We start from the raw sequence: 16812 nt of genomic DNA, 5'->3' as shown, positions 1-16812 counted from the left end.
TACCTAATTGTGTTATCAAAAATCATTTTTATTGTTTCTTATGTAATACATGTTTTTCATTAGCGTCAATTAAAGTCATCAGAACGGTAGAAAATTATGAAATATTTCACTGTGTAATGACTTTACTTTCACTTTTGGAATTGAACTACTTAAACAGATGGGAGGTTTTCCACAACCGCCCCCCCCCTTTAAATTGTTCTATATGTTAGCACACAAAAAAACATTACACATGAATGCAAAATCACATGAATCATTTAATTAAGCTGTCAATCAAAAGCCACACATTTGATATGTTAAGTGTTAGCGTGCTTTAGTAATGTCACAAAAATACTGTACATTGTTAATCTGCTTTTACAAAAATAATCTCAAGTATACAATAAACTCTATTCATTGTTCATTTAGGACATTTTTAGACAAATACAAATTATGCTTTATTTCTCCCGTGACAAATGATTGCTCTCTTCTTGTTTACTACATTTTCTATGAAAATATGCTAAATAAAAATCATCAGATGGTTGAATTCAGTCTAACACATTTGAAATGTGTGATGAATTTATTAAATCCTAAATGTGTGCGTGAAAGGTGTGATACATTCATTACTGTGCATTCAAGGACTTGACATAATACAGTAACTCCTGCTGATACCTGCAAGGTATTTTGTGACTTCTAAAAATGAATAAGTGCACAAATCAAAAGATACAATCTGGCCAAAACAAAAAGACATTTCATACAGGAGATTATATGCATGTATAGTACTGCAATAATATTATACATTCAACTGTGAACTGTGATACATACTTGGTAAATAATTGATGCACCTGATGGGTGGCTTAACAAAATACAAACTTGCAATTGCGTGTTAACACAGTGAGAGGGGGAAAAAAAAAGTGCTAGATTTTGTTCATTCGTTTACATAAGCACAGTAGTAGTTCTTGAAAAACTAACGACAATGGCTATGCGTGCAAAAAAAACACCAACCAAATTGCATGAAATGCTTTCAACCGACAGTTAATAGAATCATTATAAATTAAAACCCGAAAGACAGAAATACAGTATAAGCGCTTTCCCTTTTTAAAACGCCTACAGCTTTACGCGCCGCTTATTCCCAGAGAAAGCATCACAATACATTTTCATATTGTGGAAAACCCAATGTATTTCAATACTGTAGTTGAATTTGAAAAGTGAAACTCATATTCTATAGTCACAACACAGAGAATAAAATATTTCATGATTACATTTTTAATATTTTTGTTAAATATAGCTTAGAGCTAACGAAAACCCCAAATTCACCAAGAAATGAGAATATCCCATAAGAATCATTTTTAAATGTAGAAATTAGGTAGTAGTTGGCCTTCTGAAAACTATTTTTCCTATGTGTTTAATAAAACAGTATAAGAGTTTCACTTTTTGAATTGAACTACTGAAACAAATTAACTTTTATACAATATTATAATTTATTAAGAAGCGCCTGTATATCGTCGCTGTATATTTTGGGATAGAATAGAAATGTACATTCAGTTTGCAACCAGTGAAATGTTAAAAAAAAAAAAAAAAAAAAAAAAGAAATTGTCGACTAAAACATGCACACCTAATTCTTTTTTTTTTGCTTCAAAATTCAAATAGTCAGCAGTATTATTATTTTTTTGCCTCGCTCCCATTCATTAAAAAAAACGTACAATGTAACAGAATGTAACATCAGTATAAAGAGACTTAACGATTGTAGTATCTGTGCTTGAAATCCCTGAGACGTTTGTACGCGTACGTGTGTATGTGTTCAGAGCTACAATAAGATCCCATTGGGCAAAAAAAAAAAGAATTAAAGTTGAGAACATCCAGTGAGAGGTGTGGAAACATACTTGTTAGTAGTACTGGATGGTAGGACTGCCTGGTAGCTTGAACTGGGGTTCGGTCAGTCTTGCTCACTGCTATATCATCGATTCCATCTGGATCTGCATGTAGCAGGCCTGCCACACACACCGATGTCAGATACAGTATGTCATACTTATTATGGAAAATTGACTTTTTTAATATTTGCCTGCCCACCCAACAAATTGAACAACCAACTCCCACTATGGTTTACAATTGCTTACAGATTCCGCAAGAAGTGCCAAAGCACTATTTTAAGCTCTTCCCCTGATTTGAGTATAGTTCCCTTGCAACAAGCTGCCATAAGATGGCACTAAAGCACTACTTTTACACTACAGAGGGATTTGGTGGTAAAGCTTTGGCTATCTGGCTATTTCTGAAATCTGTCAGCGAATGAGCTGTTCTGAATTTTGCAAATGATGTCGTCAGAATTGTGCTAACTTACATAAAATCGTCCTCACAGAGAGTTTCTCCGACCATGACTTGGCAAGCATGGAAATACTATCATATCAAAGCCAACAGGTAAGCAGAGCTGCGGTGCTTGCACAGATTAGCGTTAGGTAGCAAACAGTGTTACCAACGCTAGCTTCTGATAACTGGCACATACACGAATGTTTGGCTAAATTGTCGATTCGCACCTTTCAGTGCAGTTCAGCGGTTTGGTGATGAAGTGCTGTCCCCACGACTGAAAATAAAATGTATGGGCGCTCGCTTGATGGGAGCGATAGAGTTAAATTAGCCGGTAACGACTTTGTCCAAGTGTCATTCATTTGCAGTCAGGACATGGAGGAGTGAACAACTCCTGCTCTGGTGGGAGTCTTAGTCTCCAAAACAATATTGCTATATTGTCTGTCTACATGTGTTGTTGCATCATTATGTTCAAATATCTGTTATAACACCGCCTCTTTGATGCTATTTGTTGAATTGTCGATGGTGTTTTCCATTATATGTTAGCATGACGCTAAGTCAACTTTAAGGCAAAGTTATGAATACAAAGCATGTATAGTGGACCACTGCAGACTCGTGGTTCAGCACACATGGATTCACCTATCTGCGGATTATTATTATTTTTTAAATTCATCTGTTTCCCGGCAATCTTTTTTGTATGTTTTTATTTTTGGTAGGGGAGCGAACCCCAAAAACGTTAATGGTGAGTTTAGATTAAAAAATAAAAACAAACTTTTTTTTTTTTTTTTAAAATGCAATTATGATCGGCATCAATTGTCCACGGATTTTCGTTATTTGCCGTCTGGCCTGTTCCCTACCCCCCGCGAGAAGCGAAGGATATATATATATATATAATATAACTCTCTTTTGTTTTATGTTAAGTTTGACAGTAAAATTCATTCATGCGCGGCATGAGCAGCTTGAAAACTTTCTTTTGAAGAATTGTTCACTTTAAAATAGCCGTGTGTTCATCTGTGTACCTGCTATGCTAATTGTAAGACGCAACGCTCCACACAAAATTTTTATTTAGTGTTTATATGATTTAATTTAATAATTTTTAATTGTTTTCACTCCAGACGAGTAGAAAATGAGCAAGTGGCGGTGGCTCACCTTCAGCGTGGTAAACATGAGTCCCAGCTCTCCATGCTGAACATTGGGATCCATCAAGTCTTCTATCAGACTCACTTCAGCACCCAGGTTTCTGATTCTGAACAAGAGCACAGTTGTATGATGACTTAAAGAGTTCCCGTGACCAAACTTGTAACTCGATTACTTGTGTATTTAAAATCCCTTTTCCCCATTGAAATGAATTCAAATGCCATTGCTCAGTTCCAGGCTCCTAAAAAACACCCACAATTGTTGTTACATGTTTTAATAAAGCAAAGTAGCACTGTACGGTGGTGCCTTGACTTACAACATTTTCATGATACAAGCCGTCACTTGATTTTTTTTTTTGTCTCGTGATACGAGCAAAAATTGTACGCTTCGGACCCGACCACTAGAAGGCGGTAGAAACTTTAAAATCCAGCAACCATCATTGGTTTCCTTGGAAAGGAAGGACAATACCAGGGGGTGGCGCTATCGCACCATTAGGCTGGTTTGCCAACTGGCAAAAGCACCCACGGAAGAAAAACAACACAAGGTACAGTCGCATTATAAGGATTTCCACATATTTTCTAGGCAGGACACACCCCACTGCAACATGATTGGCTCGTACGTCACGAGAAGGGCAGGCTACACAGACGTAACGAGATGACCATCCCAAACATGTTTCACATCAGTAGGAAATCAAAACAAAGAAGTTTTTTATAGTTAGGGTTGGGTCTTAAAGCAGTTTAGGGTGGGTTAAGGTAAGATTAGGGTGGGTTAGCCAGCACACTTATAGTCACATACTTCACTTTCCATCTGGAAGAAGTAGGGTGTGTTCTACAGGGATACAACAGCCATTTTCTTTCAATATGAAATGATAATAGGAGTGTTTTGAGATATGAGCCTGGTCACGGAATAGTAAACTCGTATCGCAAGCCACTGCTGTATTGTAAAATCTAAATGTTTAAAAATAAAGAGAATCTAATGAAATCAACAGTTTGTAGTGAGTTTACTGTAATTTTGCTAAAAGTCACACACAGTAGTACATTGTGTGTTAATGTATGCCTTTAAGGGGCGTGGCCTTAACATCTGTTTTATGCTCTTTGCAAGTGTTGTCATTTTGTATTAATGTTTGACTGTTTTCCCAGTGTTCAATGTGTGTCAAAATGTGTGCGTGCACCTCGCCCTAAGCACAATGTAGAGGAAGAGAGGGAGCAGGTCGTCCATGCACCACAGGAAGTCACCGTCCTGCGTTGGTTTGATTTCCTGGGTCAACTCCTCAAAGGTATTCTGGATGACCAAGAGTTTCTCCGAAGGAGTGAAAGTGGTGCTGTGAGACATATAAGTGGGAGTTAGCGTCATGTTCATGAATCAAGTGCTAAATGATGCACCTTCACACCCGAATGCATTCCAACAATGTCTTAACGGAATATTTGCCCCATTGAAGAGGCCAATAAAAGCTACCTGATTTGTTGGAGTGTCTCCACAGCGCAACCAAAACTGACGTCTTTACTGCTGGATACAATCTGTCAGGGAGCAGTAACACAGGGCACAACAGGAAATCAACTTAAAGGGGGCATATTATGGGGAAAAAAAGACTACTGTATATGTTCATATACAAATGGAGTGAGAAATGAAAACAATGAATCTTATGTTATCGATTACTGAAAGTAGGTCTGTGAGTGAGAGTTCTGCAGTTTTTAAGCTACTACTGAATGTACTATGGGTTCGTGACTGTGTACATGCAAGATGTCGCTGCTTTATGAGCCTCTCGTTTTCGTGCTTTGCCGCCATCTTGTGGTATCCATAGGCAAACATAAAACCCTTGTGGGGACGCCAATAATTCACAGACTTTTGCTATTCAAGGCGAGGCAAACGCGTGTTATAAAGACAATTGGGAATTCAATTGTGAAAATTATGAAAACTTTATCATGTCTCCTTTGAGACTGAAAATCGGAGGTGAGTAGAATCAGTTCATGAAAAATAACTGACCTGTTTTTTCTCCCCAAGAACAGACATCCACATTGGCCAGAACTTCCTGTAAGTAATGAAGAAAAAGACAATCATACACTGCATACATGTCAACTGCTAAGGAAATCGAATACAAGTGCTGTTAACAAAAGTTCCATTAATTTAGCCACATGTAAATTATTATCATGGTTATAGTTCCAGACACATTTTCAAGATCAGATTCAATCCGGTTAGCCTTTTACCGCGTTGGTAAAGAATACATTTACTGTACACTCAAAAGCATTAGTTTACTTTAAAACAGAACAAGAAGTGATCAAAAGCAACATCAGGGAGAATATATAGAAACTAGTAAATTCGTTGTTGTGAATGAACTTTTTTCCCCCCCAACAATCTCCATGTAAAGAAAGCCACGAAATGATTAGAAAGCGTTCCCGGTACGATGCTGTGAAGTTTTACACCACAACAATGACAGTAATGCTCCCTTTTAATTCCATATTTGCAAACGCGTTTCTAAAGGCAGTCTGATTTCAACAGTATCGAAACCCGAGATCATCGGTCACGACCAACGTGGCGGGTGATGATGTTGAACACTCACTGCTGAACGCCCAGGAAGCTGAGCAAGGACTGATCGGGCTGCTTGTTGAGTCGGAGGATGCGCTCCCAGTATTGCGCCTCCTGCTGTTCGTCGTGGAGGCAGTACAACATGAACAGAGGTTGATAGAGTTGAGGGAGCAGCAGTGGGAGGAGCAGAGTGGAGCAGCTCACGACTGAGACGAAGCTGAGGGAGAAGAACAAGGAGTCACGGCTTCACATGAACACGTGTTCACAATTTGGAGCATAAGCTGCAATATAACAACGCTACTTTTGCTCAGATGCAAACTATAAATCAACCCACTTGTACAGCACATCAGCCTGTAAATGAAAAACATTTGTAGCCAGATATTGCCAGAATCTGCCGTCACACTGTCATAGGCGCCTTTATCTGTGGGCATCATCAACACCCACCTTGGCTCTTCTGTAAACGAGCTGTATCTGATTCTACACGGAGAAATGGGAGTATCTGGGAGGACGCTGCCATCATCTGGTAACCCAGGAAACAGGAACCTGGAACACAAAAGTAGTGTGATGATTACTAATACTGTACTATTTCTGTACAGCGAAACCTCAATCGTCGAACACAATCTTGCTTGAAGGAAAATATGTTTTATTTTATTTTTTCTAATAACCTAATTTAGGGTTGAGGCAATATATATAGAAATATTTGAACATGATTAATTGTCGTACGAGTAGAAAGAGAAGCTGGCAGCAGCAGTGGTTCTCAAACATTTCACCTCAAGTACCACTCAAAAACTACTTGGCTCTCCAAGTCCTGCCATCATGACCAACATTTAAATAGAGGAGCGCCGTATGCCGAAATCTTCATCAAAAAACGAGCCAGCGATTTCATTCCTAAAAATAAATACTTAATATCATAAACCACTTTAACATTATGCAGTTTGAACATTAACGCTTCGCTTACAGAAAAACTCAATTCAATTAAAATGTATTACACCTCAATGTTAAAAAAAAGTACCTAAATAAATGTTTTAAAACCATTTTAAAAGATTAAATGCATTGTACTTAAAAGTTAAATACAACTGAACTGTATTTAACATATGTACTTTAGTGGAAATGTTTAAGCCACTGTAACATTATGCACGGTTTGAACATCTAATTCAGTAATTCTATTGCGTATTACTAGAGGGAGCCCATGTACCATTTGAGGTACTCAAACCACTGCTGTATAAAAAAAAAACGAAAATAAAGGAAATCACCTGACAGACACAAATAGAAAAACCTGAAGAACCCCAAAACACACAGTGCTAACTTTATAGAAATAACTGAGTAAAAAAAAGGACGATGGAGTTACCTGACAATGGAGTAGAAGTGTTTAACGTAGGCCTGCACCTCCTTCACAGCCTCCCTGAGCAGCCGGTGGTTTGACTCCACACCCAGGTAGGTCATCCTGTAGACGGTCACCAGCGTCTCCACCAGCCAGCCAAGAGGGTGGATCGGTGTCTCACATGCCTATAATGAACATAAAAAGTTCGAAAAAGCACGCACACAAGCATGCCATGCAAACACTTTAAATACCTTAGCGAGGTATTTTCGTATGTTGTCATAATTTGTGGTGGTGACTGCATCCGCGTGGTGAGGAATACACTCCAAACACTCCAGCACTTTGCTCTGATATCTGCTGAGGTCTGGGCTAGACATAGACGCACAGTAACAAAGAAGTATAATGTTCAAGTCACGTAATAAGAGCGAGGAACGAGTTGGTGGTGAGTTGAATTGACTCAAAAATCCACCAGAAAAAAATGAATCACGAATCGGAATGTTCACATTTGAATCACAAATCAAAGTACAACATACTACAGTGGACCCATGCACACTCGCGGTTCGACACGTGTATTCACCTATTCGCTGTTTAAAAAAGGTCAAATTTTTTTCCGTTTTTATTTTTGTTTCTTCCTTTTGGGGGGGAATCAACATTAAAAATGCTTATTGGTGGTTTATCCCAGCGTATTCAAGAACCTTGGGAGTTAAACATTTATTGATACATTTTTTCCGATGCAATTATAAGGAGCGTCAATCCCGGGGATTTTCACTACTCGTGGGTCCGGTCCCTACCCTCCAGTAATAGCTGGGGTCCACTGTACTTACTTTATTTTTACATCCGCCGCCATTTTGACTTACTGCGCAAAAGCACAGTTGTACAGTAGCTACCTAGTCCTGTAGCTAATCTTGAATCACAGTTGGACGTAGCCGTCTCCACCGAGACAGATAATCTCCGTGGAACGAGGCGTTCCATGGCCGTGCTCGAGCAGCTGCACGGCTATTCATGGCAGGCCGTGACCGCGGTATGATGAATTACATAAAGTTATGCAAGATTCATTCAACACGCCGTAGCAGATGATTGACGAGAGCTGGCGGCCAACTACCAGGTAACTAGCTGGGCTAGTGAAGCAGCTGTTCGCAGCCAGCCAGCATGGATTCACACATTTTACAGTACAGAGACAGGTGCAGAACAGACAACGGCCATGATGCGGGGAGGGATTGGTTTAAGTAAGCCATTTTAAACTAAAAAGAAGCATTTTGGAACTGCTTCTCCCAAGTTAAAACACGCCAACCAAAATGTGTCAGCTACAGCGTACTCGCTTTCTGGTGGTGTGACAAAATCTGTGACCCAGGGGGATAAGGATTGTTTCCAAATAATCAAATTAGATTTTTCTTTTGATGGAAAAATCACATCTTTATTATAGAATAGTAACGATTTGATTGTGATTGGCTAGTCATTTGTTGCTGTCAGTGTGAATAGCGAATGGGGATTTCTAGGTTGACTCCGAGCCCTATATAATAACAAAACTGTAAGTATTTTGTATCAACCTGTGTTGACGTGCACTTGAAATACAAACAGCAATGTTCTCCCAGGCTGTCGTCCTCTCTCCTCTGTCAGCGACGTCACAGCCCAGTCGCCTCCAGCATTCGTCGAAAACGCACACCCACCTCTCATCGGCAGCCACCACGTACCGACCCAACCTGCTGCACACGGACATAACAGAATAAGACACTTTAAAATAAGCCGAAGAAAATCAACGCAAGCACGAGGAGAAAATTCGAACTCCACACAGGACGGGCTAAGCCGAGATTCAAACCCAGGACCTCTCAACTGTGAGGCAGATGTATGAACCAATATTTCACCGTGCTGCACCCAAATAACTAGGAAACTGTATTTCATTCATGAGCTGCTATCTATCGTTTTTAAAGAGCTGTCCATTTATTACACTGCTACACTACCTTTGAATAATAAAATGCAGGCTACTCAATTTAAATGTTGGTATCGGCGTTTTGAGGATCAACGTGCAGTTTTCTCCCTCAGAATGCATTGCCTTACCTAATGTATTCTTGAGCAAGTGTAGTGGAAAGGTATTAAGTTGTTTTGCTCTTCCTCACTGTGCAATCAAAAACGTTCATATACTGTACATCGGCAGGCTGGTAAAAGAGCCACTTGGAAAAGCATTACTGCCACCAAGTGGGCTATAGTCAACATGTGCCTATTTGGTCTCCAGCTCTCCAATTCTAATGAGACTATAGCCGCTTTGTCACGACATGTTCAAGAACGGCCTAGCCTCCGTTGCTTTTCCATTACAACTGGCACCAATCAAAAGTGGGAGGGATTGGGGCGAGATCAAGAAGAAGGTGATGCGCTCGTTTCTTGTCGCGCCTTCCATCTCTCACTGTATTTCACCTTCTGCCAATCTGGACAAAAATGCCCGCACCTCCTCAGTCGACCACAGGACAAAAGCTGCTTTAACCCTGCCGCACACTGCGTGACGTGGTCGAACCCAACTGGAACGGACCGTCGCGTAGAGTTGCCGACGCACCCCAGCACATGAGCGATTGCACAAGTGGACGGCCTGAACAGCGAGCCTATATAGTCGTTTGATGCTGTGTATGCACTATATCACATTTCTTAAACCATAAAAAGATAGATTAACAGTTAAGGAAGAAGCAGATTGCTAAAGAGGGAGGGTGTTGGCGAGAACAATAACGAGATTTTGGATATTTTAAAAGAGGCTCGCAGGCTCCATTTATTTCAACGTACCCAGCGTGTGCCTACATTTCATCCACAGGTACATTATTCATTTTGAATATAGTTAAGTATTGATGTAAAACAATATTTGATGCTTTATACAGTATACTGTTTCTATGGTTTCATGCGGCGCAGCTCGCTAAACCCGAAAATGTGTTTTCCTTGTGAGGGAACGCTTATCTGCGGCGACGTTAAGACGGCGATACAAATTTTGAATTGCGGCAAAACCAGTGGCAGACTGATCGGCCATTCATAACAACAGGCACCGCACCACGCAAACTGCGCGACAGTACAGTCGTGTTCGGCGGCATTCCACACAGGGCGGAACCATTCTGGTTGGGGGTCGAACCGGTACAATTGGAAAGGGGCATATGAGAGGGGTGAGGGTAGCCACACTAGTTTGTCCCAATATTAAACTTTGTATTACAATATGTGTCTATGCGAGCAAAGTCAATTCATCTCAGCTTACTTCGCAACAAAAATACTTTCGCGTGTGTTTTTGTTTTTTTGATAAATAGTACTTTTTCTTGAAAAAAATAAAATAAAAATTTGACAAAAGTGTTGTTTCTTTTGGGGGGCGGGGTCAAATTAATGGCACTTCCATTAATTTCACATGATTAAAGTCAGACAAAACACTCACAGAAAATTATTTCTGTCCTTGTCTTCAATCTCATCAGCGGCTTGTTTGGTGTAAATTCCGTCCACTTTCAGGCCCGCGCTCCACTCCCCACTGAAGTGGCCCTCTAAAGTGTCACCATTTGCAAGGGATAAAATCCCCTAAGAGAAAAAGAATAAATCTGATTACATTCCAGTCACACCTCTGGCATTGGTGAAAAGCACCTGTCAAAAATACCACCAAAGCCGCACAAGCATTTGACAAAGGAAAGTGATGTCCTTTACCTTCCCGTTGACAGTCCAGTCTTCATAAAACTCCCCGTGGAAGGCTGTGTCATCATCTGATACCAGCAAACCGAGACCCTGAGAGAAGGACCGCACTGTGTCATCAAAACGCCACATTTGTCGGAGTAAAGTGAGTCCAATTGGACACTTACATTCATCTTGTTTTCCCTGAAGTTCCCTTCATAGTAAACACTGTACTGAGTCACGACCACAGCGCTCCCGTGCCTCTCATCATCCAACCACATTCCTATGTACTTCTCACCCCTAGAAGAATAGAGTAGGGCGTGTGAGACCGCTGCTCAAATGCTGACATCAATACAACAACAAATAATCGAATTTATACGTGGTACCTGTGTGAAAAGATGTCCCAAACAAAGACATGTGCAAGTATTTACAGTTGTGTTTGGAATGTAATATCAATGTGCTTAATAAAGTTTTTAAACGCTTTTATTTCCATACAAGCAAATGCTTTGGGAACATGGCCCGTTTTATTACCAGAAAGTGAAGAAAAAGGGCTATTAAAAGTTTTCTCTCTTGCTGTGCCTGACAACCAGTTTAAAAAATGCTGTCTAAGACAGGGAGCGCCACATCAGACCTGGTGATGTCATCATAGACGCCATATCCAGTCCTCTTGTCACAGACCCACTGGCCAATGAAGACGCCTGAAGAAGTCTTGTCCATCTTGCCAGAGCGCAGCATGCCGTAGCCGTGGCGCTGGCCTTCATTGAAGCAGCCCTCGTATACCTCGCCTGTGGCATACCTAAGCAAGTCCAACATATATAGAAACAAACTTAACAGCACCCAACAAGAAGCAAATGTGCATCATCGTGTGTTTTTTCTTTTAATTGGACTGGCAAAAAGCTCTAAAATGAGTGGTGAAGGAGAATTATCTACACGCCTTTTTGACAGGAAACGGTAAACTGACCTGTAGATGCCAAAGCCGTGTATCTTGCCATCACGCCAGTGTCCCTGGTAGCAGCCTGCTTTATTCAGCAGTTTGTCAGGAATCATGCACTCGCCATAGCTGGAGGGACAATCGGAGGGTTAATAGCGAGACCTACAAAGTCATTTCACATTAGTTCAACACTAGTGATATACCGACCCATCCTCCAGTCCATTTTTAAAGTTCCCGGTGTAGGTACGTCCATCCTGCCATCTCATTGTTCCTCTGAAAATGCAAAGAACATATTTTAGTATGTCGTTCAATCAATAATGCAATTTCTTTTTTTTTTCCTCAACTCATTGTAGTTGTGTTTTCCAGGTACATGTGAATACACCATTACAGGGGGTCCCTGGCTTACAACAGAGTTCCATTCGTACGGCGAAAATGTAACCCAAATTAAGGTTAGTCGACATACACCATAGTCTTATTACTAACCTACTGTACGCTAACGCAGTAGTAAAGCCACAATTAAAATAAATATCTGCATGAAAAAACAATCAAATGAGAGAATAACTGTGTTCTTATCCCACATCTCATGGAACTGGAACTTCTCATCCTGTACTTGGATGACAGAATACAAAATATGTTTATTTCGACTACCTTTGTGTGTTTGCTTTTGTCACAGTTGCAGCGTAAAGAGGATTTGGAAAACGCATTTAGGACAACTTAAAGACTTCAGGTTATTGATGTTGACCTGCAGTGTTTTATTAACCTATGAGAGGGTTTCGAAGCGTCATGTAGAGTTAATATGATTCTACCCAGAACAACTCAAGTCTTATATTAAGGCTGCTAAGCAGCTATTTGGAGGTCAAAGGTCTGGCTCAAGGACATCTATGAGGTTGATGGTAACGGGGGAGGGACAATCAAGTACTGTCAGAAAGGGCAACGCTTTCTTGAGGCGGCATTTACACTGCATGGTTTAAGTGACACAATCCCGATTTTTTTGCTTCATGGCAGCGGAAATGGAAAAAAAAAAAAACATGGAATCGGATATCTTCAGATGGGAATGTGGACAAGAATCAGATACGCATCAGATATGTGCAAAGCCGTGAAAAGTTTGAACGTACAAATCGGACATACACATCACTGCGAGCTTGACGTCATGGGAATGATTGGTTATGTATCCACACCTGTGCAAGCTCAAACACAAATAAACCTTTTAAAAACACTCGCTGTAACACTGCACCAAAGCGAAAGCATATACCATTAAATATGATGTTAATATGCTACATTACAGAATTGTCCACTATTAAATAAGCGACATAATTTCAGATTTAAATTTAAAATCGATGAGGGGTGACCAGTCCAACCCAACTCAGCAGTATCAAATGTTTAATATTTGATACTGCTGAGTTGACGCTTGTGTGTTTTTTTTTATGTTCCATTTTGGGTATCTGTCCATGTCAGTGTAAACACAGCCATATGGGATATGTGTCACTTGAACCGTACATGTAAAATAGAGAGATACAAAAAAATAAATAAATAAAAATTGGTTGAAGGCATGTAATGAGAATTGTGTCACTTGAGCCATGCAGTGTAACCCCAGCTTTAGTTCAACCTTGCTCAGCTCAGCTCAATATGTAAAACGTCCAGACGAAGCAACAGACATGATTCTCTGACCTGCCATGAACTCGTCCAGCCAGCCAGCTCCCAGTATACTGTGCATCCTTGAATTGTCCCTCTCCGGTGAATGTGTAGGAGGCCGTGCGGGACATTGCTGTTATTCCTGGCGATGAACCCTGACCTCCACCACTCAGCACGCGGTCCACCTCTTGATTAAGAAAATGGAGCCACTTGTTCTACATGGTGAGTGCAAAAACAACCCCAAAAAAATAAATAAAAATAACATGTTGAGTGACATAAAGTCACGAGACAAAGGTTTATTTTTAACCTTGCTTGGGAGTGAATGGGCCTTTCTAGGATGAGTTTCAGCTAGAACTGAATACCGGATAGACGTATCCAGCTTGATTTATAAACCTACTAACACGTAATTTATGAAGCTAAAGCATCCCGACATGAACACTGTCTCAAGCACCAGGCTGCTCATATTAGTCATATTTGTATGTACGCCACAGTATACAGTATGTGATGTACTGCCAGTTAGTAACAAGGCTCATTTACCAAAGGCTGTATCAACTGTCTTATTTTTCCTATTTTGTGAGACACTCTTGATAACATTAATGAACTTGGAAAACAAATGCATACCTTCTCTTGTGGTGTCGAGGCCACCAGGATGAAGGTCTCTTCTGGACATGACATTTTGATGGCATAGCTGGAGACGCATCGAATGACACATGGCAGAACGCTTCACTCACGTGCTTAAGCAAAATCTATAATATTGTCCTTATTGTAGCTAAAACATACAGTAACAACAACATAGACTTAGTGTTAATTCACTGCGGCGCTTTTTGGTGTGTGTGACTTGGCCACCGGGCAGGACTATAATACAGTCATGCAGGAAAACAAAGAAGAGTTTCACCCAACGACTGACTAAGTAATCTGCAGTAATATTAGCCATTTTTCGCAGCATATAAAGAATATATGCCGGTGAGGACTGTTATATTGTCTGTCATGTGTTGCTCCACCGTTTGTGTTCAAATATCTGTTCTTTAAAAGCATTACAACATGAACATATAGATGCTTTTCCTTAGCCCGTCTATGGAGTTTCCTATTGTATGCTGGCATTAAGCTAGAGGGCTAAAGACAGTTATGTGGTTGTTTTAAATGCTCGTGTAATTCTCGGTTTTAAGTTTTGTTCGACAGTAAACTTCAATCAGGGGTGGCATTAACAGCTTGAAGCCTCATTTTTGAAGATTTGTTTACTAAGCCAAACTGCTGCTTGTTGTGACATAAACTGCCACCACACAGCGCTCGTGTTTCACAGTCAAAGCAAAAAGAAAAAAAGTCCGAAAGACAGCTCATATCTCAAAAAACCTGTCAAGTCACTTGTTTCTCAAGGCACCGCTGTAGTTTTAACATGAATACGCAGGAGACATGTAGAGGATCTAATGATGTTAGCGGAGAGACTGGTCTTTCATTGGACACCGAGGACATGCTGATTTAAAATGTGCTCCGTGGACCTATTGTATGTACTTTGAAATTCATTCATGCTGCTCATTAATGGGTGACACCAATGGACTGTCTATAAAGGTTTTCATCTACAAAGTAACACCAACAAAATTGAAAATACACTACCATTGACACAAACTTACCATCCACTGTCGTTTTCAGGAAGCGGTTTTACCCACAAAAGGTTCACAGGGTAGACACGGTGAGTGGAGAACTGGAAAGAGACAGATGGTTTATTTTTCATGACGAATTCACACATTTTCTTTCCTCGTTGTATTTTGTGATTGCGATTGTCTTATCACTGCAAATGTCAAGTTTTGAAACATTAAAAAAAAGATAGGTAAGTTAAAGGGAGAGGCAGAAATCCACAAGATATGGGAAAGTGTACTCCAGGAATGAGACAAGTAAACTAGTAAGCTAGTGATGTTTGCCAGCAACAATGCAGCGGTGAGTTTAAGAGATATACAGGCTTGGTGCTACTGTATCCATAACCTTTTATACAGTCACTTCTAATGCAAACACAGTCCAGGCTTGTTACCAGGGGGTCATGCGCAAAAATCTCAATCCAGGACGTGTATGAAATGTTAAATGTGAATTTAGGCTTACACACCGACATGATTTGTTTCATTACAAACCAAGCCAGAAATATTCTAATCTTAATATTTTGCATGAATCAAAAAATAACAGCTTTTTTAATCAGATCCACACATCAGACACTTCATTAAGTACACAATTTAAGATCCAATGCGGGAGTTGTATCACAAAAATGTCTTCCCCCTCACATGTGATTAAATAAAATCTTTCAGCATGATGCATCAGTTTTAAACCACTAAAACCACACACACACACAAACGAATAATACTGCTATTATAGTGTCAGTTAAATCCGCATATCTTTACTTTTGATGTAACTCTTATTTGGGATTTTATTATTTTGTGCGGGTATACCTAATGTGGAAAACGACACTCGAAGACAAAAATGTAGTGTTTCATATATATTTTTTTGTAAACAATCCATTTAACATTATTTACAGTCCTGTTTTGAGACGAGTGACCCACTTCCTGTGTGTGTGAAAAGTGTGACCAGCCCACCCATGCTGCTGTAGCACAGAGCTTAATTAACCGCTGTCACATAATACTTACGAGGCTCTTAGGAGGAGTGGCGCGCTGAGGGGTGAAAAGACGGGCGGGGGGGGGGGGAAAAAAAAAAAAAAAAAAAAAAAAAAAGAACGGATACATTGGATTTCATTAACGTGTGACTGAGGCACAATCTGATTTGAAAATTCATATCAAGTAATAATATTAGTACTATGAGTCCAAAGGGCATCACTCAACTATCAAAATTGGTATGTACAGGTGTATCCAAAAAAAACAAAAAACAAAACTAAACAAAAAAACCAGGATAGAAAAGAAATTGAACTACTCAAATAAAGTGAGATTTGACTACATTTCCAATTATGGCGAAAGCAATCAATTGCTTTCTCTCGGTCAATGTTCTGAACTCCTGTTTCGAAAACAGTGCTGTGCTTTTTTTGTCGCCCAAACAAGAGTATGAGTATAATGTAGCTTAGCTGTGTCGTATCTTGCAGTCACTGCTATTAGTGTAACATGATGAAGTAGGACTAACAAGCATCACAAAAGATGATATTCCTTCTGCCTTACAATGATGTCTCATCCAATTACTACCATATTTCATGTAACGTATTGTGTGTTTTGTATTAAATTGAAAGTCTCATATGCGTTGAAGACAATGCATTGTATTATAACATTTGAGTACAGTGGTTCTCAAACTTTTTACACTAAGGACCACCATCATAGGCCTAAGTGTTCATCAAAAAGGAGACTGAAGTTATTATGTTTATTACATATAGCACCTGGAAGGTAACCAAAAAACT

At 39.9% G+C, this 16812-nt stretch overlaps 1 protein-coding gene and 1 long non-coding RNA gene across 10 annotated transcripts in view; one reads left to right on the top strand and one right to left on the bottom strand.

Annotated features, from left to right (window-relative positions):
- Positions 1 to 234: 234 nt before the first annotated feature.
- LOC133486657 (alsin-like) overlaps positions 235 to 16812 on the bottom strand; it is a 70520-nt gene continuing 53942 nt past the window's right edge. For 3 of the 9 annotated variants that reach the window (XM_061792136.1, XM_061792135.1, XM_061792138.1), the window contains exons 22-41: positions 16061 to 16084; positions 15062 to 15132; positions 14055 to 14121; positions 13470 to 13648; positions 12009 to 12074; positions 11832 to 11930; positions 11502 to 11666; positions 11059 to 11170; positions 10907 to 10984; positions 10647 to 10783; positions 8800 to 8955; positions 7507 to 7621; positions 7283 to 7440; positions 6379 to 6477; positions 5969 to 6151; positions 5395 to 5440; positions 4867 to 4928; positions 4583 to 4732; positions 3424 to 3520; positions 235 to 1964 (exon numbers count right to left, since the gene is read on the bottom strand). In XM_061792136.1, the coding sequence (XP_061648120.1) occupies positions 1926 to 1964; positions 3424 to 3520; positions 4583 to 4732; positions 4867 to 4928; positions 5395 to 5440; positions 5969 to 6151; positions 6379 to 6477; positions 7283 to 7440; positions 7507 to 7621; positions 8800 to 8955; positions 10647 to 10783; positions 10907 to 10984; positions 11059 to 11170; positions 11502 to 11666; positions 11832 to 11930; positions 12009 to 12074; positions 13470 to 13648; positions 14055 to 14121; positions 15062 to 15132; positions 16061 to 16084 (2103 nt within the window). In that variant the 3' untranslated portion in view covers positions 235 to 1925. Of the gene's footprint in view, positions 1965 to 3423; positions 3521 to 4582; positions 4733 to 4866; positions 4933 to 5394; positions 5441 to 5968; positions 6152 to 6378; positions 6478 to 7282; positions 7441 to 7506; positions 7622 to 8799; positions 8956 to 10646; positions 10784 to 10906; positions 10985 to 11058; positions 11171 to 11501; positions 11667 to 11831; positions 11931 to 12008; positions 12075 to 13469; positions 13649 to 14054; positions 14122 to 15061; positions 15133 to 16060; positions 16085 to 16812 lie in introns of those variants that run through there. The other 6 variants (XM_061792137.1, XM_061792139.1, XM_061792141.1 and 3 more) reach the window with 4 other exon arrangements.
- On the top strand, positions 1960 to 4396 carry LOC133486662 (uncharacterized). Its single transcript, XR_009791093.1, has 2 exons — positions 1960 to 2388; positions 3390 to 4396. It is a non-coding gene; the product is annotated as an uncharacterized LOC133486662 (long non-coding RNA).

This window comes from Phyllopteryx taeniolatus, chromosome 12 (assembly GCF_024500385.1).
Source record: "Phyllopteryx taeniolatus isolate TA_2022b chromosome 12, UOR_Ptae_1.2, whole genome shotgun sequence".
NCBI lineage: Eukaryota > Metazoa > Chordata > Actinopteri > Syngnathiformes > Syngnathidae > Phyllopteryx > Phyllopteryx taeniolatus.
This window is presented reverse-complemented; position numbering and strand designations above follow the sequence as displayed.